This window comes from Trichomycterus rosablanca, chromosome 20, assembly GCF_030014385.1.
Source record: "Trichomycterus rosablanca isolate fTriRos1 chromosome 20, fTriRos1.hap1, whole genome shotgun sequence".
In the NCBI taxonomy this organism is placed as follows: Eukaryota; Metazoa; Chordata; class Actinopteri; order Siluriformes; family Trichomycteridae; genus Trichomycterus; species Trichomycterus rosablanca.
This window is the reverse complement of record NC_086007.1, coordinates 20950966-20975445: the sequence shown is the minus strand read 5'-3', so window position 1 is coordinate 20975445 and position 24480 is coordinate 20950966. Positions and strand designations below refer to the sequence as shown.

At 41.5% G+C, this 24480-nt stretch overlaps 1 protein-coding gene across 2 annotated transcripts in view; it reads right to left on the bottom strand.

Moving 5' to 3' along the window:
* mcamb (melanoma cell adhesion molecule b) overlaps positions 1 to 21688 on the bottom strand; it is a 53027-nt gene extending 31339 nt beyond the window's left edge. For both annotated transcript variants that reach the window (XM_063016837.1, XM_063016838.1), the window contains exon 1: positions 21615 to 21688. In XM_063016837.1, coding sequence (XP_062872907.1) covers positions 21615 to 21672 — 58 coding nt within the window. In that variant the 5' untranslated portion in view covers positions 21673 to 21688. The remainder of the gene's footprint in view (positions 1 to 21614) is intronic.
* Between the last annotated feature and the right edge of the window lie 2792 nt (positions 21689 to 24480).

The following is a 24480-nucleotide window of genomic DNA, read 5'->3' as shown; positions in this document are numbered from 1 at the left end:
AGGGGTTTTTCTCTTCGCACAGCAGCCTTTAAGCCTGTGATGATATAAATCTTGCTTCCAAAACTACCTCTGGTACAGTGACAATTCCTGCAAAGGTCCGTTGATGCTTAGCATGTGTGTCATTATTCCATGTTGGACCACTGCCCCAGAATACACAAAGGACTTCCAGCCTATTATTAGGCCTTAAAATAGTACTAGTGTCACTTCCTCTTGCACTGAATAAGCAGAAGAGAGACTACAAACTATTGCCAAGTTTCAAGTTTTAAGTCTCAACAGAATCATGTCAACGAGTTCAGTGTCAGCCAGTACAGTCAGTAAATGGACACTGGAATACCTTATGATTAACTTTTATTACATATTCATATCCAAACCCAATTCCACAAAAAGCCACAATAAGTGAAACACAAATTTTCCCCCTTTTTCTTCCCTTTTTTGATGCTGGGGACCCTGATCACATCCAAGAAGGGTATACATTTGCCTGGCACATGGTCCCGCCTATACATGCCGAGTCCACTGACCCAGAGGCCAGTCTCTTGCATAGAGAGTCACGCACGTTCACTTCTGTACAGGTGCCTTAGGCTACTAACCAGGGTCCTTAGGCAGCGTCGAAGACCGCAACCATTTTTTAATCTTGTCTTTTTCCCACCCAGCAGACTAGTGGCCAATTTTGTCTAGCTAGTAATCAGAAAGTTGCAGATTCAAGCACCATCACTGCCAAGTTGCCACATGTTGGGCCCCTGAGCAAGGCCCTTAACCCACAATTGATTGAACTGTATTCAGTCATAATTGTAAGTTGCTTTGGATAAAAGCATCTGCTTAATGCTGCAAATGTAAATATAATGTGATTGGGGGTGGAATCTAGTATGCAAATCTTTTAATTGTTTCTTGCTTGATATAGTATGAGTATTTATTCTGGTCAGGGTCGCAATGGGTCCAGTTTCCCTGAAATCACTGGGTGCAAGGCGTATGGAAAGTGTACATGCACTCTCTGGAGCAATGGAGTCTATATACAAGAAACACTCTGTGCACCATGCTAGCTTAAAAGGCTGCTAATATGTCTGGAATCAGCAGAGTCTGTTGTTTCAGGAAGCATTAATTATTAAGCATTGCATAATAATTGGAGAGGAGAAGTCTCTACTTCTGATGGAGGGCTAAGTAATCCCTTCACTTCTCTACAATCAACATCCAATCCCCGAAGACCACTTTTACAGACAGTGTACACAAATCCTGCCTTTTCAGTTTCTCAGAGGAAAACGGATTCGACTGAGGCTGGAGAGGAATTCCCCCGAATGCCGTGCTGTCTTTTCACTTCCCCACAGACGAGGAGTTTACAGAAAAGGACTATTTACATTAAAGTGTTTGGATTTATGTGAAGTGTTCTTTTCTTGAAAAGACTAGATAAAAAGCAGATACTACCCCAGCTGCTAAGTGTAAATTGTTTGAGGTGTGCGGCCTTTGTTTCAACAAGAAGCAAACAAGATTTAATTCCACCAACAGTAACATATAGACCTGCATTACATGACCAGTAGTATTTTAAAGACTTACCTAATAAAGCGGTAGTAAAACATATAATTAATAAATGAATTAACATATGTCTTTATTTTTATTGCTCTGCTATTGTTGAGGCAATAGCATTTTAAATCATTACAGGTGGTGGAGAAACGAAAGAAACATACTATACTACAATCGGTGTTTACACTTTATGGTAACGGATGATCAAGAAAACTATAGATCACACACGCTCACACATAATCACACAACCTCCAAGTCAAGACAATCACGTATGGGAACCCAATCTAACACGCAATCGCCTATCTTCATCATCTCTCTGCCGGCAGGCATCTCAATGAATGCTGATTTCTGTTCTTAAACTGTCCTGTGGATGATGGTGCTGTCCATCTATTTCTCTACATACTGTTCACTCTGTTCTTTAATGGTCAGGACCCCCACAGGACCACTACAGAGTAGATATTATTTAGGTGGTGGATCATTATCAGCACTGCAGTGACAATGACATGGTGTTAGTGTGTGTTGTGCTGGTATGAGTAGATCAGACACAGCAGCGCTGCTGGAGTTTTTAAATACCAGTGTCCCATCACTGTCCACTCTATTAGACACTCCTACCTAGTTAGTCCACCTTGTAGATGTAAAGTCAGAGATGATCGCTCATCTATTGCTGCTATTTAAGTTGGTCATCTTCTAGACCTTCATCAGTGGTCACAGGATGCTGCCCACGGGGCGCTGTTGGCTGGATATATTTTTGGTTGGTGGACTATTCTCAGTCCAGCAGTGACAGTGAGGTGTTTAAAAACTCCATCAGCATTGCTGTGTCTTATCCACTCATACCAGCACAACACACACTAACACACCACCACCATGTCAGTTTCACTGCAGTGCTGAGAATGATCCACCACCTAAATAATACCTGCTCTGTGGTGGTCTTGTGGGGCAATAGCAATAGCATATCTTGCTTTCAGCATGTCAAAAAGCAAGGTCCATCAAACATGGTTTGCCTACTGTACAAAACTTGACTAGCCAAGACACCAACCAAATCACAACTATTGGAACACTGATAGTGAGTCTTTATTATTGCTCAGCACAAGTGACCAACCTAACTAATAGTCTAATAAAATCAGCCAATTAATTCATGTTTAAAACTCTAAAAGCTGGATAATGTGATGATGGTTGTCCAGACCTCCCAATCTCTGGGATTAACATGGGTCACAAGGCAGAACTAAATTTATAATAAGTGCCAAAATAACGTGGACAGAGGCACAGCGCGAAGAATGTTCGGCATCTCTGGATACCGTGGCAGCTAGAATAAGGTGACCATTATAGATGTGGCTCCATGTGGCTCCAGGCTGCGAGAGCTTCCTAATTTATGCCTCAACACCAGCACACCAGCCACCAACACTGAAAGTGTCGGTAGTAAACTAGGAGACAGGAGTCACCAGTGTGTACAGATTTGTCATGCTGTCTCCACTGGAGAAAGCAACTGGAAAAGAGACTTTTTCTCAGTTCATCAATCTTTTTTGAAAGGGGCAGAGGTTAAGAGCCATATAGATTACTTGACCACATTCAGACGTCTCGACATTTCTGTAATAGGAGCTTGAGATATGACATAAAGGAGCCATTTATGAAACCTGGCATATACTCCATATTTTGACAGTGACTGACTAAGGCCCTTACCACACAAATACTTCACTTTGGCTTCTCATCCTCACTAAAAACAAAGCTTTAGGGTGGACATTTCTAAAAACTTCATTGTTTTATTATAAATGTCACATAGTCAACTGTGGCATGTGATTCCACTTACCATATAGAAGCACTTTGTAGTTCTACAATTACTGACTGTAGTCCATCTGTTTCTCTACATGCTTTGTTTAGCCCACAGGACCACTACAGAGCCGGTATTATTTGGGTGGTGGATCATTCTCAGCACTGCAGTGACACCGACATGGTGGTGGTGTGTTAGTGTGTGTTGTGCTGGTATGAGTGGATAAGACACAGCAATGCTGATGGAGTTTTTAAACACCTCACTGTCACTGCTGGACTGAGAATAGTCAACCAACCAAAAATATCCAGCCAACAGCGCCCCATTGGCAGCGTCCTGTGACCACTGATGAAGGTCTAGAAAATGACCAACTCAAACAGCAGCAATAGATGATCGATCATCTCTGACTTTACATCTACAAGGTGGACCAACTAGGTAGGAGTGTCTAACAGAGTATTTTTTAAAAACTCCAGCAGCACTGCTGTGTCTTATCCACTCATACCAGCACAACACACCACCACCATGTCAGTGTCACTGCAGTGCTGAGAATGATCCACCACCTAAATAATACCTACTCTGTGGTGGTCCTGTGGGGGTCCTGACCATTAAAGAACAGCATGAAAGGGGGCTAACAAACTATGCAGAGAAACAGATGGAGTACAGTCAGTAATTGTAGAACACAGAGACGGGGGATAATGGGGATCAGTGAGTGACTTTCTGCACGCCATACGTTACCCAAACAAACCCGCCTCATGCAGGTAAAAAGAAGTGATCAGCTACTGCACACACGTCAGAGGGGGTGTGTATTAATTAGGACGTCAGGAGCAGTGACGCAATGCGACCAGGTATTTGGATACGAGTAGATTGGGAGATTGGGAGAAAATGCATAAACAATACAAACAAAAAAGGAGTGCATTAAACTTCAAAGTATGCCCTCGAGAAAGGTATTAAGGGTGTACTTTAATTTTAGCTCATGTTTTCATAAAAAACTGGACTGTTTCTGTTTTTCTGATCATAAGCTTACTGTGTTGACAACCCACATCATGTGATGTTAAAGCAAACCATTTATAAATGCACTTTCTGTTTTCGTATTCAGCACTCCTGGACATGTAGCACATTACAAGCCGCTCACTTGCAGCAGTAGAGACCAGATCAACACAATATCAACACAAACATGTCACTTCCAGTTAAAAGATACAGTGATGGATCACAAGAAACAAAGAAAAACTCTGTTCACGTAGAGAATGCTAAACTGCATACCATTACATTTTTTCCCACTCACATTTTTTTCTCAGCCCAGTAGAACATGACACCACCAATAATGTCTCTCCTTAGACACAGAAGGCCACACATAATTAACCATTTACTCGTGAGTGTGTTGGATTTCAAAAGCCAATGTCCTCTGTTCAGCTGCCGAGAGCAATCTCTCAGAGCGTCGCGCTTCACTTCGACTGCAAACGTTTAGCTTAAGCTGGCTTTATGCTGTACGATATTCGGCCTGACTTTGCTGATGCTGACAATCTTAGATCATGAAGGAGTACCTTGGCTGTGTGTTAAGATCAGTCTTCTTGGAATGTGTAATATAACAAGCTCACAAGCAGCTGATTTTGAGCTGAATTTAGGAATAAAATCTCTGGAAAATCTGGAAAATACTTAAAAAAAACAACTGCTTTCATTTGACCGGGGTAGCTCCGATTAAGGCTGTCGCGGTAACCGCAATTTTGCAATACCGGACTATAGACCAGCCAACCGCAGGGCATGCCAAGCAACCGTCACAACCGCGATGTTCACGTTTTTTCTTTCTTTTTTTTCTTTTTTTTTGCATGGTCAATCTTGTTTTACGCTTACATTCGGCCGTAATAAACGTTAAATAAATTCATAATGTAAATGAGCAAATACTGAGATACTGAGATCACGTGCTACCTGCAGGAGGAGCCTGGTGGCGCGACAACCAGGCTAGATTTCCTCTGCTCTCATATTTGTGCAACGAGCACACCATCAGTGAGAGTTTTTAGTGCCGCCGGGAACATTGCTACCCCACTCAGATCCTCTCTAAAACCACATAAGGTGAACATGTTGGTTTTTCTAGCGCGCAACAAGGATATGATAACGCAGGTTTAAGGTCTTATAGACTTTACTCTTTATTCTAAACGAAAGGTTTCGTTTTATTTAATTTTTTTTACCATATTTTGATTAGATGTGCACTTAAAATATTTAGCCTAAACAGTTTTTTGTTTTTTTTCCGTTTCACAGTGTATATGTAGCCTAGGCTAGAAGCTAAATTTAAACCTTTTTTAATAGAGAAAAGCCATGCATTCTTATTGCACATCCTTGCTCTTTTTTGTTCTGTATTTAACAATAAACACGCATTTGATTTGTCTTAAAGCTGTCTCATCTTTGTCATTTAAAAAGCAATAATATACCGAATTATAGCCTAACAAATAAAGCTTGTTTATATAGCTCTAAAAAGTAATTTTCAAAAACAAAAAATGCATATCGCGGTGTTGAGCCACCCTAAATCTCCAAAGGGGAAATTCTTTCACCATGACAGCCCTAGCTCTGATAGAGCAGTTATTTGACATACAACTCATTCTAATTGCCATCAGTTTCTGTTGAGTTTGCATGTTTGTATACTAGCATCTCACTTAGCAATGTGTATTGCTAAACCGACTACTTAATTTTAACCTTGTAGCATATATTTAAAAATTTAACATGGTCCTCTGTTCAGTAGTAAAGCTCAGCTGTGCTGCTATGACAGGAGAAAACATTGACCAGTTTATCTAAACTTCCAGCACCCAAGAACAAGATCTGCATTCAGACTTTCGGAGCCCCTGAGAGGGAAACCTGTGGAGTCCTTTTTTTTGGTGCTGTTTATATAAGGTAGTGTGTTGTACCTACACTAGACCCCTCTTTCATATGACCACTGCACACCTCTGCCAGGAATGTACCGTTGCTATGTAGCTCAGTAGCTTGGTATCAGTTCTGAAGTGAGTCCTTACAGACATTCTAGACAAAAGGCCTGAGGCATAGCAGCATATCTATAAATAACCATAATATGGGCTTAATGAGGGATGCTAGTTGTCATTAGCATTAGCATTTGAGAAATACATATATAGCATTAAAGCATTAACATTAAAACCACTTCCTGGTTTCTACACACACTGTCTATTTTATCAGCTCCACTTACCATGTATAAGCACTTTGTAGCTCTACAATTACTGACTGTAGTCCATCTGTTTCTCTACATACCTTTTTTAGCCTGCTTTCACCCTGTTCTTCAATGGTCAAGACCCCCACAGGACCAGCACAGAGCAGGTATTATTTGGGTGGTGGATCTTTCCCAGCACTGCAGTGACACCGACTGCTGGTATGAGTGGACCAGACACAGCAGCGCTGCTGGAGTTTTTAAATACCGTGTCCACTCACTGTCCACTCTATTAGACACTCCTACCTAGTTGGTCCACCTTGTAGATGTAAAGTCAGATCGCTCATCTGTTGCTGCTGTTTGACTTGGTCATTTTCTAGACTGTCATCAGCGGTCACAGGACGCTGCCCATGGGGCGCTGTTGGCTGGATATTTTTGATTGGTGAACTATTCTCAGTCCAGCAGTGACAGTGAGATGTTTAAAAACTAAATCAGCATTGCTGTGTCTGATCCACTCATACCAGCACAACACACACTAACACACTACCAACATTTCAGTGTCACTACAGTGCTGAGAATGATCCAGCACCCAAATAATACCTACTCTGTAGTGGTCCTGTGGAGGTCCCATTTAAGAACAGGGTGAAAGCAGGTTAAAAAGGTATGTAGAGAAATAGATGGACTACAGTCAGTAATTATAGAACTACAAAGTGCTTCTATATGGTAAGTGGAGCTGATAAAATGGACAGTGAGTGTAGAAACAAGGAGAAGGTTTTAATGTGTTGCCTGATCAGTGTACAGCCTAAAGCAGGTCAAAACAGAAACTTTTCTGTGAGTTTAGTGGGTCAGTTCTCTATTTGTATATAACTGAATTACCTTTCCAAGATGAAATCTAACCTATATTTACTCCTACTGGAAGGCAACCTCTGTTTATGGCTGACCGGCAAGATTTAATTAAGATTTCCATTTTTACTATGGCTCAAAAATGCCTCCACTGGCCACAATAAAATATATACAGAGCGCCACATTGCAAATTACTTGTTTCATTGTTTAGACAACTTAGATATATTTAAAAATGATCTATACCAAGTCTGTAAGATCCTTTTACTGCCAAAACACTACCTGACCCATCATAGGATGGACTCTACTAGATCCCTGAAGGTGTGTTGGGGTATCTGGCACCAGAATGTTAGCAGCAGATCCTTTAACTCCTTTAACTGTAAGTTGCGAGGTGGGGCCTCCATGGATCAAACTTGTTTATCCAGCACATCCCACAGATGCTTGATCAGATTGAGATCTGGGGAATTTAGAGGCCTGGTCAACACCTCAAACTTGTTGTTGTGCTCCTCAAACTATTCCTGAAGCATTTTTGCCTTGTGGCAGGGCGCATTATCGTGGAATAGCAGAACATTGTCCAAAGCATCACACTGCCTCTGCAGGCTTGCCTTCTTTCCATAGTGCATCCTGGTGCCATGTGTTCCCCAGGTAAGCGACACACACGCACCTGGCCATCCATGTGATGTAAAAGAAAACGTGATTCATCAGACCAGACCACCTTCTTCCATTGTTCCGTGGTCCAGTTCCGATGCTCATGTCCCCATTGTTGGCACTGTTGAGGGTGGACAGGGGTCAGCATGGGCACCCTGACTGGTCTGCGGCTATGCAGCCCCATACGCAACAATCTGTGATGCACTGTGTATTCTGACACCTTTCTATCAGAACCAGCATTAACTTCTTCAGCAATCTGAGCTACAATAGCTCATCTGTTGGATCAGACCACACGGGCCAGCCTTCGCTCCCCACGTGCATCAATGGAAGGAACCACTTTTGATAGATACTGACCACTGCAGACCAATAACACCCCACAAGAGCTGCAGTTTTGGAGATGCTCTGACCCAGTCGTCTAGCCATCACAATTTGGCCCTTGTCAAACTCGCTCAAATCCTCACGCTTGCCCATTTTTCCTGCTTCTAACATCAACTTTGAGGATAAAATGTTCATTTGCTGCCCAATATATCCCACCCACTAACAGGTGCTGTGATGATGAGATCATACGGTTATGCCTGGTCAATGTATAGTCAAAAGTATGTGGACACCCCTTGTGAGTTTAATCAGTGAGTACTAATATGATCACTTATAGACTATTTTAAAGGTTTAAAATACAAGTTAGTGGCACCTAGGACACAAATCAGTCTCTAATGAAAGATCATTTTCAAGGTTTTTCCTCATGTGTAGATCTGGATACTGTCTGCCTAGTCTTAACAACAATGAATCATCCAGACATTATTTATTCAATACCCTTAGAAGGACAATATCAAAAGCTCTTCTGTGTCATTTTTACATTGTGGCATGAAGGAACAATAATGTAAATATGGGTATTAAACTTGCTGCCTTTGTTCTTTAGAAGCAAATAGCAAAATGATGTACATAAGATGGGATATAATTGCATAGGCATTAAAGAGATTAAGTAGGTAATGACTGCAGACTCATTTACAGCTCAGTCAATAAATAAACACACGTTGTGAACCATAATTTGACCTAATAATATTCTTATTCATTCTGATTCTTAAACACATTTTAAGGCCAAGGAAATCCAAAACAAGACTACTGTAACGAGGTGCCTGGCATCCTCCAGGAAGCAGGAGGCATAGAGCAATGCCCATAGTTTCAAAGGAAATACAAAAACAAGTCACCACCATACCCACTGGTCAGACTTGACATACCTGAACAACATAAAAGCAGGCTAAAAAAGGATGTAGAGAAATAGATGGACTACAGTCAGTAATTGTAGAACTTCAAAGTGCTTCTATATGGTAAGTGGAGCTGATAAAATGGACAGTGAGCGTAGAAACAAGGAGGTGGTTTAAATGTTATGGCTGATCAGTATATATATATATATATATATATATATATATATATATATACAGTGCCTTGCAAAAGTATTCAGCCCCCTTGAACTTTTCAACCTTTTGCCACATTTCAGGCTTCAAACATAACGATATGAAATTGTAATTTTTTGTGAAGAATCAACAACAAGTGGGACACAATCGTGAAGTGGAACGAAATTTATTGGATATTTTAAACTTTTTTTAGAAATAAAAAACTGAAAAGTGGGGCGTGCAATATTATTCAGCCCCCTTGCATTAATACTTTGTAGCGCCACCTTTTGCTGCGATTACAGCTGCAAGTCGCTTGGGGTATGTCTCTATCAGTTTTGCACATCGAGAGACAGAAATTTTTGCCCATTCTTCCTTGCAAAACAGCTCGAGCTCAGTGAGGTTGGATGGAGAGCGTTTGTGAACAGCAGTTTTCAGCTCTTTCCACAGATTCTCGATGGGATTCAGGTCTGGACTTTGACTTGGCCATTCTAACACCTGGATACGTTTATTTGTGAACCATTCCATTGTAGATTTTGCTTTATGTTTTGGATCATTGTCTTGTTGGAAGATAAATCACCGTCCCAGTCTCAGGTCTTTTGCAGACTGCAACAGGTTTTCTTCCAGAATGGTCCTGTATTTGGCTCCATCCATCTTCCCATCAATTTTAACCATCTTCCCTGTCCCTGCTGAAGAAAAGCAGGCCCAAACCATGATGCTGCCACCACCATGTTTGACAGTGGGGATGGTGTGTTCAGGGTGATGAGCTGTGTTGCTTTTACGCCAAACATAACGTTTTGCATTGTGGCCAAAAAGTTCGATTTTGGTTTCATCTGACCAGAGCACCTTCTTCCACATGTTTGGTGTGTCTCCCAGGTGACTTTTTATAGATATCTTTGAGAAATGGCTTTCTTCTTGCCACTCTTCCATAAAGGCCAGATTTGTGCAGTGTACGACTGATTGTGTCCTATGGACAGAGTCTCCCACCTCAGCTGTAGATCTCTGCAGTTCATTCAGAGTGATCATGGGCCTCTTGGCTGCATCTCTGATCAGTCTTCTCCTTGTTTGAGCTGAAAGTTTAGAGGAACGGCCGGGTCTTGGTAGATTTGCAGTGGTCTGATACTCCTTCCATTTCAATATGATCGCTTGCACAGTGCTCCTTGAGATGTTTAAAGCTTGGGAAATCTTTCTGTATCCAAATCCGGCTTTAAACTTCTCCACAACAGTATCTCGGACCTGCCTGGTGTGTTCCTTGGTCTTCATGATGCTCTCTGCGCTTTAAACAGAACTCTGAGACTATCACAGAGCAGGTGCATTTATACGGAGACTTGATTACACACAGGTGGATTCTATTTATCACCATCAGTCATTTAGGTCAACATTGGATCATTCAGAGATCCTCACTGAACTTCTGGAGTGAGTTTGCTGCACTGAAAGTAAAGGGGCTGAATAATATTGCACGCCCCACTTTTTAGTTTTTTATTTCTAAAAAAAAGTTTAAAATATCCAATAAATTTCGTTCTACTTCACGATTGTGTCCCACTTGTTGTTGATTCTTCACAAAAAATTACAATTTCATATCGTTATGTTTGAAGCCTGAAATGTGGCAAAAGGTTGAAAAGTTCAAGGGGGCTGAATACTTTTGCAAGGCACTGTATATATATATATATATATATATATATACAGTGTATCACAAAAGTGAGTACACCCCTCACATTTCTGCAGATATTTAAGTATATCTTTTCATGGGACAACACTGACAAAATGACACTTTGACACAATGAAAAGTAGTCTGTGTGCAGCTTATATAACAGTGTAAATTTATTCTTCCCTCAAAATAACTCAATATACAGCCATTAATGTCTAAACCACCGGCAACAAAAGTGAGTACACCCCTAAGAGACTACACCCCTAAATGTCCAAATTGAGCACTGCTTGTCATTTTCCCTCCAAAATGTCATGTGATTTGTTAGTGTTACTAGGTCTCAGGTGTGCATAGGGAGCAGGTGTGTTCAATTTAGTAGTACAGCTCTCACACTCTCTCATACTGGTCACTGAAAGTTCCAACATGGCACCTCATGGCAAAGAACTCTCTGAGGATCTTAAAAGACGAATTGTTGCGCTACATGAAGATGGCCAAGGCTACAAGAAGATTGCCAACACCCTGAAACTGAGCTGCAGCACAGTGGCCAAGATCATCCAGCGTTTTAAAAGAGCAGGGTCCACTCAGAACAGACCTCGCGTTGGTCGTCCAAAGAAGCTGAGTGCACGTGCTCAGCGTCACATCCAACTGCTGTCTTTGAAAGATAGGCGCAGGAGTGCTGTCAGCATTGCTGCAGAGATTGAAAAGGTGGGGGGTCAGCCTGTCAGTGCTCAGACCATACGCCGCACACTACATCAAATTGGTCTGCATGGCTGTCACCCCAGAAGGAAGCCTCTTCTAAAGTCTCTACACAAGAAAGCCCGCAAACAGTTTGCTGAAGACATGTCAACAAAGGACATGGATTACTGGAACCATGTCCTATGGTCTGATGAGACCAAGATTAATTTGTTTGGTTCAGATGGTCTCAAGCATGTGTGGCGGCAATCAGGTGAGGAGTACAAAGATAAGTGTGTCATGCCTACAGTCAAGCATGGTGGTGGGAATGCCATGGTCTGGGGCTGCGTGAGTGCAGCAGGTGTTGGGGAGTTACATTTCATTGAGGGACACACGAACTCCAATATGTACTGTGAAATACTGAAGCAGAGCATGTTCCCTTCCCTCCGGAAACTGGGTCGCAGGGCAGTGTTCCAGCATGATAATGACCCCAAACACACCTCTAAGACGACCACTGCTGTATTGAAGAGGCTGAGGGTAAAGGTGATGGACTGGCCAAGCATGTCTCCAGACCTAAACCCAATAGAACATCTTTGGGGCATCCTCAAGCGGAAGGTGGAGGAGCGCAAAGTCTCGAATATCCGCCAGCTCCGTGATGTCGTCATGGAGGAGTGGAAAAGCATTCCAGTGGCAACCTGTGAAGCTCTGGTAAACTCCATGCCCAGGAGAGTTGAGGCAGTTCTGGGAAATAATGGTGGCCACACAAAATATTGACACTTCAGGAACTTTCACTAAGGGGTGCACTCACTTTTGTTGCCGGTGGTTTAGACATTAATGGCTATATATTGAGTTATTTTGAGGGAAGAATAAATTTACACTGTTATATAAGCTGCACACAGACTACTTTTCATTGTGTCAAAGTGTCATTTTGTCAGTGTTGTCCCATGAAAAGATATACTTAAATATCTGCAGAAATGTGAGGGGTGTACTCACTTTTGTGATACACTGTATATATATAGTTTATGCATTTTCTCCCCTTTTTGTCCCTTTTAGCGTGTCCAACTGCCCGATTGCGTCATGCTTCCTCTCCACCAATGCCGATCCCCGCTCTGATTGAGGAGAACGAAGCTAACCCACGCCCCCCCCCGACACGTGGGCAGCAGCCATATGCATTTTGTCACCCACGCTCGTCAAGAGTGCAATGCGGATCAGCACTGTGTACGGAGAGACACACCCTGACAGCACTGTGTTCCCCCCTCTGACAGGTGGGCAGCAGCCGTATGCATTTTGTCACCCACACTTTGACGAGTGCAATGCGGATCAGCACTGTGTACGGAGAGACACACCCTGACAGCACTGTTTTCCCGTCTCTGTGCAGGCGCCATCAATCAGCCAGCAGAGGTCGTAATTGCATTAGTCATGAGAGAGACCCTATCCGGCTTTTAATATCCCACCCCTATCTGAACAACAGGCCAATCGTTCATGTGCATTCGAAACGATGTATTCGAGATTCCAGCTCTGGTGTTCAGCGTGTGTTTTACCGCCGCGCCACCTGAGCGGCATCCTTAAGTTAACTATACATCTTGTAATGACCATAATACTTTTTTAATCACTGGCAATTTGGAAACAATTTTATATGTAAGACGGCATAGCAGACACTTTGCCCCAGCACAATAAAGTGTAATTACTTGGCTTTAAGTATAGTTGATCAAGTATTAAGACTACAATACAATGTATTGTTTAGTTGCTCCAGAATGCTTTGTATGAATGCTTTGTTATTGCATATTTATCATAGTTTAAATACTGCAATTTCAAAGTATGAATCTGGCCTTTAACCCATAATTAGTTGGTGTTAGAGAAATCACGTTTCCTTTTTTGCAGATAATGTTATAATTACGTTGGGTTGCTACTTTGACGAGTCAGTAATGAAAGACATGCTTCAACTGGGTCTGTGTAATAGTGAGTCTTTGTGCAATAATCCATTTTAATATTTCAAGCTGTACTGTGCAGTCAGACAGACTATATACACTGATCAGCCATAACAGTAAAACCACCTCCTTATTTCTACACTCACTGTCTATTTTATCAGCTCCATTTACCATATAGAAGCACTTTGTAGTTCTACAATAACTGATTGTAGTCCATCTGTTTGCTTTGTTAGCCCCCTTTCATGCTGTTCTTCAATGGTCAGGACTCTCCCAGGACCACTACAGACCAGGTATTATTTGGGTGGTGGATCATTCTCAGCACTGCAGTGACACTGACATGGTGGTGGTGTTAGTGTGCGTTGTGCTGGTATGAGTGGATCAGACACAGCAATGCTGATGGAGTTTTTAAACACCTCACTGTCACTGCTGGACTGAGAATAGTCCACCAACCAAAAATGTCCAGCCAACAGCTTCCCATGGGCAGTGTCCTGTGACCACTGATGAAGGTCTAGAAGATGACCAACTCAAACAGCAGCAATAGATGAGCGATCGTCTCTGACTTTACATCTACAAGGTGGACCAACCAGGTGGGGGTATTTAATAGAGTGGACAGTAAGTGGACATGGTATTTAAAAACTCCAGCAGCGCTGCTGTGTCTGATCCGCTCATACCAGCACAACACACACTAACACACCTTCTTCACACACTGTCTTGCTTAAGGATGAACCATTGACCAACTAGACTACAAATGCTGTCATAGCTTTAATGGTTCCCCAGATCATCACACTTCTTCCTCCATATGTGACAGCTGGTGTCACATTAAGAAACCATTTGATTCACTAGCTCATAAGACCTTCTTCCAGTAATTAATCATCCACAGCAGTGCTACACCACCAAGGCAAGTCTCCTACATTAGCAATGGCATTCTTATTGCCACTCAAGTCATTAAACCTGAAGCTTGAAGTGAAAACTGACACTTGCTTACTTTAACCAATGTTAAGCTGAGCCTGAAGATGGTGTCTTGTAAGCTTTGTACACTGTACACACCTTGGCTTGTTTCACAATTTCTTTATAGGAAAGACCTACACCTCTAAATGTTCTCCTTTTCAATTGCCGATTTCTGAGCATTGCAGCCCAATACTGTCTGTACTGATCTTGAGAGTGTAGTAACACTGTTCATACACTGGTTTTAGACAGGCAGGGGGTTTGTAAGTAAGCAATAAAATTAGGGATATGTGTAGGAACTTTTTTAATCAACTTCCATTTGTAGAAAAATAGATGGTGTCTTGTAGGCTTTGAGAGTTTCTTAATCTGTACTCACTGACACCTTGGCTTGCTTTACAATTTCTTTACAGGAAAGACCTACACCTCTAAAGGTTCTCCTTTTCAATTGCCAATTTCTGAGCATTGCAGCCCAATACTGTCTGTACTGATCTTGAGAGTGTAGTAACACTGTTCATACACTGGTTTTAGACAGTTTGTAAGTAAGCAAAAAAAATTAGGGATATGTGTAGGGACTGTGTAAATTAACTTCCATTTGTACAAAGCAACTATGTTATAACTCTGAAGCATTATTGTTTAGATTTTATACCTTTTTAAACGTTTGCTTTATAATAGAAATGGAAATATGTACATAGCAAATCAGTCATTTACTTAAAGAATGACGTTGGGGTTCAACAGTGGAATGTGAAAACAGGAGGTCGACTCACAATCAGGAAAAGCTGTTGCAGCCAAAAGGTCTCAAGAAAGAAGCGTAAAGGGGCCCAGGTGCTTGGGAAATAATGGTAAGGAAATTACAGAGTAGGGAGTACAGGAAACTGGTGTCCCTGACATAAGTAAATATAAAATGTCTTTAAATTTAAACAAAGCTTAACAGTATGCCAGCATCCTTCCCAGCAAACCACTTTTATGTTGTACATGGAGGATGCTAGTTTAGGAAATGCCTAGGACAACTGAACAGTCAATAATTTGTACCTCTCTTGAGCTGTGGTTTGGTAATAATGTGATCTCCTAACTGGGGTTTAGCAAAACACCAAAATAGTCTTTTAAAAGCTCCTTTTATTCACTACTTGTGGTCTCTTAAGTGCATGCCACACGATGTTACTATTTTTATTGCTCACCAGACACACAGCCTGACAAACACATGCTTGTTTGCGAAACATTTATATCAGCCGATGCTGGTCCAGAGCTTAAAAATGATCAACGACTTCACCCATACCAGTAACTATTATAATTTTCCATATTCAATAATGTCTTTCGGGTTGAATGGGGTATTTATCCATTTATATCTATTAACCTAGCTAACTAACTGTTTAATCTTCTGCAGTCAGGCAAATACTTCCACAGCCTGATGGCTAAACTGAGATGCTCAGGAGAAGCTTATTCCCTCAGGCCATCTGACTCCTTAACAAACATGCCCACCACAACACCCTTGCCAAACTGAATTTTGCACTGTACTTTTACATTCCACTGCAAATTTGACATTTTCCCACTACAGGTCATTGCAGTCTAATGAGTTTGGCCAGGTTTTATGTTTAACTCACAGGTTGTATCATATATGTGACAAATAAATCTTAAATTAGATTGATAAGGTTACATTTGTATTTACACTGATCAGCCATAACATTAAAACCACCTCCTTGTTTCTACACTCACTGTCCATGTTATCAGCTCCACTTACCATATAGAAGCACTTTGTAGTTCTACAATTACTGACTGTAGTCCATCTGTTTCTCAGCACTGCAGTGACACTGACATGGTGGTGGTGTGTTAGTGTGTGTTGTGCTGGTATGAGTGGATAAGACAGCAATGCTGCTGGAGTTTTAAAACACATCACTGTCACTGCTGGACTGAGAATAGTCCACCAACCAAAAACATCCAGCTAACAGCGCCCCATGAGCAGCGTCCTGTGACCACTGATGAAGGTCTAGAAGATGACCAATTCAAATAGCAGCAATAGATGAGCGATCGTCTCTGACACACACTAACACACCACCACCATGTCAGTGTCACTGCAGGGCTGAGAATGATCCACCACTCAAATAACACCTGCTCTTTGGTGGTCCTGTGGGGGTCCTGACCATTGAAGAACAGGGTGAAAGCAGGCTAAAAAAGTATCTACAGAAACAGAAGGAACACAGTCAGTAATTGTAGAACTACAAAGTGCTCCTATATGGTAGGTGGAGTTGATAAAATAGACAGTGAGTGTGTTTTGACAAGGAGGTGGTTTTAATGTTATGGCTGATCAGTGTATATGCACTTGTTGTTTTCTCTAGACGAGTGGACAAAAGCCATGCCAGCAAAATGCCTTCCACTGCATATCAGAGCCAAGCAAAACATTCAACTCTGTATAGTTCTCTTGGTGACTGCTACACATGACATTGAACTTTTTAAGATAGTATTCTTCAGTGAAGATACTAAAGCTTCTGCTGGGCCTGTCTAGCATTGTTATATATGACACAGAGCATGGTATTATTATTAGTAGCACAGTTCAGTACCATCCACGCAGTATTAGACTTGTCACCCATCTGTACATGCATGATGGAATACCAAGCTAAACAGGGTGCACAAGTTACACTGTTTACACCAGTGCAGATAAGATAAAGGCTCTTATACCTGATGTTTCCAACACTAACCAAATCATGTCAAACCATACAGTCACCATGTTCCATACAATAGTCCATTATTACTGCATTTCTATTCAACCAAGTTTTAGGGGATTCAGACAGGGCCATATCACCTTTAGCATGTTTTTGGAAGGTGTGATCAAGTGCCCAAAAGAAAGCAACAAATAAAACTCCTACAGACAACCTCAAGACCTATTACTCTTCAGTGGAACAAATAAAACACTGCTAAGTAGGTGGTTCTATGCTACTCAACATAAATCTTCTAAATAAATATAATATTACAGGAGCAGTACGAATGAGGGGGGGGGGGGGGGGATTATTAATGACATGTTTGTGTAGGGCAATGGTTCTCAGACGTTTTTAACCAAGTGCAACCATATACACCAATCAGCCATAACATTAAAACCACCTCCTTGTTTCTACACACACTGTCCATGTTATCAGCTCCACTTACCATATAGAAGCACTTTGTAGTTCTACAATTACTAACTGTAGTCCATCTGTTTCTCTAAATACTTTTTAACCTGCTTTCACCCTGTTTTTCAATGGTCAGGACCCCCACAGGACCACCAAAGAGCAGGTATTATTAGGTGGTGGATCATTCTCAGCACTGCAGTGACACTGACATGGTGGTGGTGTGTTAGTGTGTGTTGTGCTGGTATGAGTGGATTAAACACCTCATTGTCACTGCTGGACTAAGAATAGTCCACCAACCAAAAATATATCCAGCCAAGAGCACCCCATGGGCAGCTTCCTGTGACCACCTGCCTGAGCAAAAGCAATAACACCCCTACTGAATACATGCTTCAAACACACACTCACCTATATAAGCAAAAGTATTCATACCACCACTAAATACATGCTTGCACACACACAATCACCTATAGGAGCAAAAGTATTTACACCCCCACTAAATAAATGCTTGCACACACACAATCACCTATATGAGCAAAATTATTTACCCCCAGCATACATACATACATACATACATACACATTCAACTCTCTCACCAAAAATTTTCAACCCCCCACATACTCTACCACTGTTGAGCTGCAATCACATTTGCATTTTCTTCAGGAAATGCTCCACTAGTTGTTATTATTATTATTATTATTATTATATTATTATATTATATACCTCTTTCCCTCTCTAATTAAACAACTTTAAGTTAAAATGTATGTATGAGGAGATGTTGTTTGAGACGATTATTCCACCTGCTGTGTCGTCAAATGGGCGTGGAAAGTGTGTGAAATAAATAACAAATATAAACAAAATATATAAACACCGTGTTGTTACGTCATAATACGCACCTACAAAATCTAGTAAAAGGCAGTTTTTGAAAGGCACATCAATCTACTGTACATACACACAGTCACCTGCCTGAGCAAAAGCAATAACACCCCTACTGAATACATGCTTCAAACACACACTCACCTATATAAGCAAAAGTATTCATACCACCACTAAATACATGCTTGCACACACACAATCACCTATAGGAGCAAAAGTATTTACACCCCCACTAAATAAATGCTTGCACACACACAATCACCTATATGAGCAAAATTATTTACCCCCAGCATACATACATACATACATACACATTCAACTCTCTCACCAAAAATGTTCAACCCCCCACATACTCTACCACTGTTGAGCTGCAATCACATTTGCATTTTCTTCAGGAAATGCTCCACTAGTTGTTATTATTATTATTATTATTATTATATTATTATTATTATATACCTCTTTCCCTCTCTAATTAAACAACTTTAAGTTAAAATGTATGTATGAGGAGATGTTGTTTGAGACGATTATTCCACCTGCTGTGTCGTCAAATGGGCGTGGAAAGTGTGTGAAATAAATAACAAATATAAACAAAATATATAAACACCGTGTTGTTACGTCATAATACGCACCTACAAAATCTAGTAAAAGGCAGTTTTTGAAAGGCACATCAATCTACTGTACATACACACAGTCACCTGCCTGAGCAAAAGCAATAACACCCCTACTGAATACATGCTTGCACACACACACACTCACTTTTATGAGCAAAAGTATTCATACCACCACTAAATACATGCTTGCACACACACAATCACCAATATGAGCAAAAGTATTAATACCCCCACTAAATAAATGCTTGCAAACACACAAACACCTCTGAGCAGAAGTATTTACACCCCCACTAAATAAATGCTTGCACACACATAATCACCTATATGAGCAAAATTATTTACCCCCGGCCCCAGCATACATACATACATACATACACATTCAACTCTCTGAGCAAAAGTATTCAACCCACCACATATTCTACCACTGCTGAGTTGCAATCACATTTGCACTTTCTTATGGAAATGCACCATTAGTTATTATATTATTATTATTATTATTATTATTATTATTATTATTATATTATATACCTCTTTCCCTCTTCAATTAAACAACTTTGAGTTGAAATGTATGTATGAGAAGATGTTGTTTGAGACGATTATTCCACACACACAATCACCTATATGAGCAAAATTATTCACACCCCTACTAAATAAATGCTTGCACACACACAATTACCTATATGAGCAAAATTATTTACTTAGCATACATACAGGGGTTGGACAAAATAACTGAAACACCTGGTTTTAGACCACAATAATTTATTAGTATGGTGTAGGGCCTCCTTTTGCGGCCAATACAGCGTCAATTCGTCTTGGAAATGACATATACAAGTCCTGCACAGTGGTCAGAGGGATTTTAAGCCATTCTTCTTGCAGGATAGTGGCCAGGTCACTACGTGATGCTGGTGGAGGAAAACGTTTCCTGACTCGCTTCTCCAAAACACCCCAAAGTGGCTCAATAATATTTAGATCTGGTGACTGTGCAGGCCATGGGAGATGTTCAACTTCACTTTCATGTTCATCAAACCAATCTTTCACCAGTCTTGCTGTGTGTTTTGGTGCATTGTCATCCTGATCCACGGCACCGCCATTGGATGCACATGGTCCTCCAGAATGGTTTGGTAGTCCTTGGCAGTGACGCGCCCATCTAGCACAAGTATTGGGCCAAGGGAATGCCATGATATGGCAGCCCAAACCATCACTGATCCACCCCCATGCTTCACTCTGGGCATGCAACAGTCTGGGTGGTACGCTTCTTTGGGGCTTCTCCACACCGTAACTCTCCCGGATGTGGGGAAAACAGTAAAGGTGGACTCATCAGAGAACAATACATGTTTCACATTGTCCACAGCCCAAGATTTGCGCTCCTTGCACCATTGAAACCGACGTTTGGCATTGGCACGAGTGACCAAAGGTTTGGCTATAGCAGCCCGGCCGTGTATATTGACCCTGTGGAGCTCCCGACGGACAGTTCTGGTGGAAACAGGAGAGTTGACTGCCGTGATTTGGGCAGCCGTGGTTTTATGTTTTTTGGATACAATCCGGGTTAGCACCCGAACATCCCTTTCAGACAGCTTCCTCTTGCGTCCACAGTTAATCCTGTTGGATGTGGTTTGTCCTTCTTGGTGGTATGCTTTTGTCCTTCTTGGTGGTATGCTGACATTACCCTGGATACCGTGGCTCTTGATACATCACAAAGACTTGCTTTCTTGGTCACAGATGCGCCAGCAAGACGTGCACCAACAATTTGTCCTCTTTTGAACTCTGGTATGTCACCCATAATGTTGTGTGCATTGCAATATTTTGAGCAAAACTGTGCTCTTACCCTGCTAATTGAACCTTCACACTCTGCTCTTACTGGTGCAATGTGCAATTAATGAAGATTGGCCACCAGACTGGTCCAATTTAGCCATGAAACCTCCCACACTAAAATGACAGGTGTTTCAGTTATTTTGTCCAACCCCTGTACATACACATTCACCTCTCTTACCAAAAGTATTCAACCCACCACATATTCTACCACTGCTGAGTTGCAATCACATTTGCATTTTCTTTAGGAAATGCTCCACTAGTTTATTATTATTATTATTATTATTATTATTATATACCTCTTTCACTCTCTTTAATTAAACAACTTTGAGTTGAAATGTATGTATGAGAAGATGTTGTTTGAGACGATTATTCCACCTGCTGTGTCGTCAAATGGCCGTGGAAAGTGTGTGGTATAAATAACAAATACAAACAAATATATAAACACTGTGTTGTTACGTCTTTATCAAAATGACTACATTAAATTGCATTAAATTAAGTTTGCATTGCCAACCTCAATTAGACAGACAATGTATATAACAGTAGCAGTTCTATAAATTATAAATGTAAGTAAAATCCACATTTCAGCTCATCAGAATAATTGCCTGCACCCTCATCTGACACACACACACACACACACACACACATACACGCGTGCGCGCTCGCTTTCTAACGGACCTGAGCGATCCAAATTGCGTACAAATGCGCGCAAAAGTAAAGTCGCTTTTTTGCACTCACCCTGCCAGAGAAGTAGATACAGTCCTGTAAGTGTGAGGGTGAGTTTTCTGTGAGCCATGTGCACCCTGTGTTGCTGCTGCTGTCTGGGTGAGAAGTTCTCTCTGGTGTGACAGATGGAGAAGTGAACGCAGAGCTGGAGTAGCTGTGCAGCACACCGCCGGATCACTCACAGCGCTACTGATGGGCAGTGAGTCATATCCATGATCAGTGAGTCATATCGATAGGGTGAGCGCACGAATATGAGTCGACTCTTTCGGCTTCCGAACGGCTCGTCAATCACAGGTGGTATTTATAGTTAGCGGTAGTGTAATCTAAGGAGTTTGGTTTTTGTCTGTCTACATCTTACTAATATAAAACGCTAAATAGCTGGCAAAATAATCCAATAACCTACAGTAAAAATGATGTTTTAATGAACAAATGACATTATGTTGCAACAAGGCCCTGGGTTCGATTCCCAGGTGAAGCGGCCCGGGTCATTTACATTTTCGGAATTTAGCAGACGCTTTTATCCAAAGCGACTTACAGTATTGTGGCAGTATACAGTCTGAGCAATTGAGGGTTAAGGGTCTTGCTCAAGGGCCCAACAGTGGCAACCTGGTAGTGGTGGGGCTTGAACCGGCAACCTTTTGGTTACTAGTCCAGTACCTTGACTGCTGGGCTACAACTGCCCTTATTCATTTTTGGTTATGTTCTACCTGTGTCTATGTGAGTTTCCTCCCACAGTCCAAAGACATGCATTTAGGTTACTTGGAAATGCTAAAATTGGTATGGGTATGGGTGTGTGTGTTCGGCCAATGATGGACTTTCCTTAGGAGGAGTGTTTCCTACTTTCGGCCAGTGAGCTGAACCCACCACAACCCTCAGACACAGCAGTGCTGCCGGAGTTTTTAAATACCACGTCCACTTACTTTGCTACCTAGTTGGTCCACCTTGTAGATGTAAAGTCAGAGACGATCGCTCATCTATTGCTGCTGTTTGACTTGGTTATCTTCTAGACGTTCATAAGTTGTCACAGGAAGCTGCCCATGGGGTGCTGTTGGCTGGATATTTTTGATTGGTGGACTATTCTCAGTCCAGCTGTGACAGTGAGGTGTTTACAAACTCCAGCAGCACTGCTGTATCTGATCCACTCACACCAGCACAACACACACTAACACACCACCAGCATGTCAGTGTCACTGCAGTGCTGAGAATGATCCACCACCCAAATAATACCTGCTCTGTGGTGGTTCTGGGAGAGTCCTGACCACTGATGAACAGCATGAAAGGAGGCTAACAAAGCATGCAGAGAAACAGATAGACTACAGTCAGTAATTGTAGAACTAAAAGTGTTCTATATGGTAAGTTAAGCTGATAAAATGGACAGTGAGTGTAGAAATAAGGAGGTGGTTTTATCACATACCACTGCTATCACATTTGCTTTTTCTTCAGGAAATGCTCCACTAGTTATTATTATTATTATTATATTCCTGTTTTTGTCCGGCTTTCCTCTTCCACAGTTTTTGAGATATTGACACCATCCCAACTCTAAAACATCCGTCCTGTTGATGCCTGTATAATTTTATAATGCAAATCGATCTACTGTACTTTTGCTCGAACGATGGGCATGACCATCAGTCATTTTGACCTGCACGTTTATTTCTTTTTTCCATTCATCCCTCATTCCTATATTCACATATACACACAGGGAAATAAGAGGGTTTAATTGTGCACCATTTTTTAGATTACTCCAGTTAATTAATTTCAGTTAATGTTAATAGATTTCTTCAATTATCCTCACTTATGCATGACATCAGTGCAGACCAAGAAGGACCAGAGACTATCACACGTCATCTCTGACACATGGCAATCCAACTGTGTTTAATGTTGGATTTTTTTCCAACAGCCAGCAGCGGACTCCTACATAGAGCTATAGCACTCACTGTTTACCTAACAATAGGAGTTTTCATTTTATTAGTAGAGGGGATGGTAATGCAGTACTGTATTTTGGATATTACACTGCTAACCTAAATAATGTTCTGGTGCAGAGTGTGGAGGTGGGAAAGTAAAGGAATGGGTCAGGGGTAAATGAGTCATAGGACCCTGATTAGACAGGTGGCTCAAGGGGACCCAAGGGAACACAAATTGTACAGAAGAATGAAAATTGTTTGAGATGGGGGAACCAGATCATTAATCTGTCAGAGGAGAGATTGGACTGGTGTCCTAACTAAAGCATTTTGATATTAATGTGATGGGACCGCCTGTCATTTTCAAGCTGTTGTAACTGATCAGTCATAACATTAAAACCACCTCCTTGTTTCTAACTGTCCATTTTATCAGCTCCACTTACCATATAGAAGCACTTTGTAGTTCTACAATTACTGACTGTAGTCCATCTGTTTCTCTACATACTTTTTTATCCTTCTTTCACCCTGTTCTTCTATGGTCAAGACTCACTTATAGAGTAGGTATTATTTGGGTGGTGGATCATTCTCAGCACTGCAGTGACACTGACATGGTGGTGGTGTGTTAGTGTGTGTTCTGCTGGTATAAGTGGATCAGACAGAGCAATGCTGATGGAATTTTTAAAACACCTCACTGTCACTGCTGGACTGAGAATAGTCCACCAATCAAAAACATCCAGCCAACAGTGCCCCGTAATCAGCGTCCTGTGACCACTGATGAAAGTCTAGAAGATGATCAACTCAAACAGCAGCAATAGATGAGCGATCGTCTCTGACTTTACATCTACAAGGTGGACCAACTAAGTAGGAGTGTCTAATAGAGTGGACAGTGAGTGGACACGATATTTAAAAACTCCAGCAGTGCTGCTGTGTCTGATCCACTCATACCAACACAACACACACTAACACACCACCACCATGTC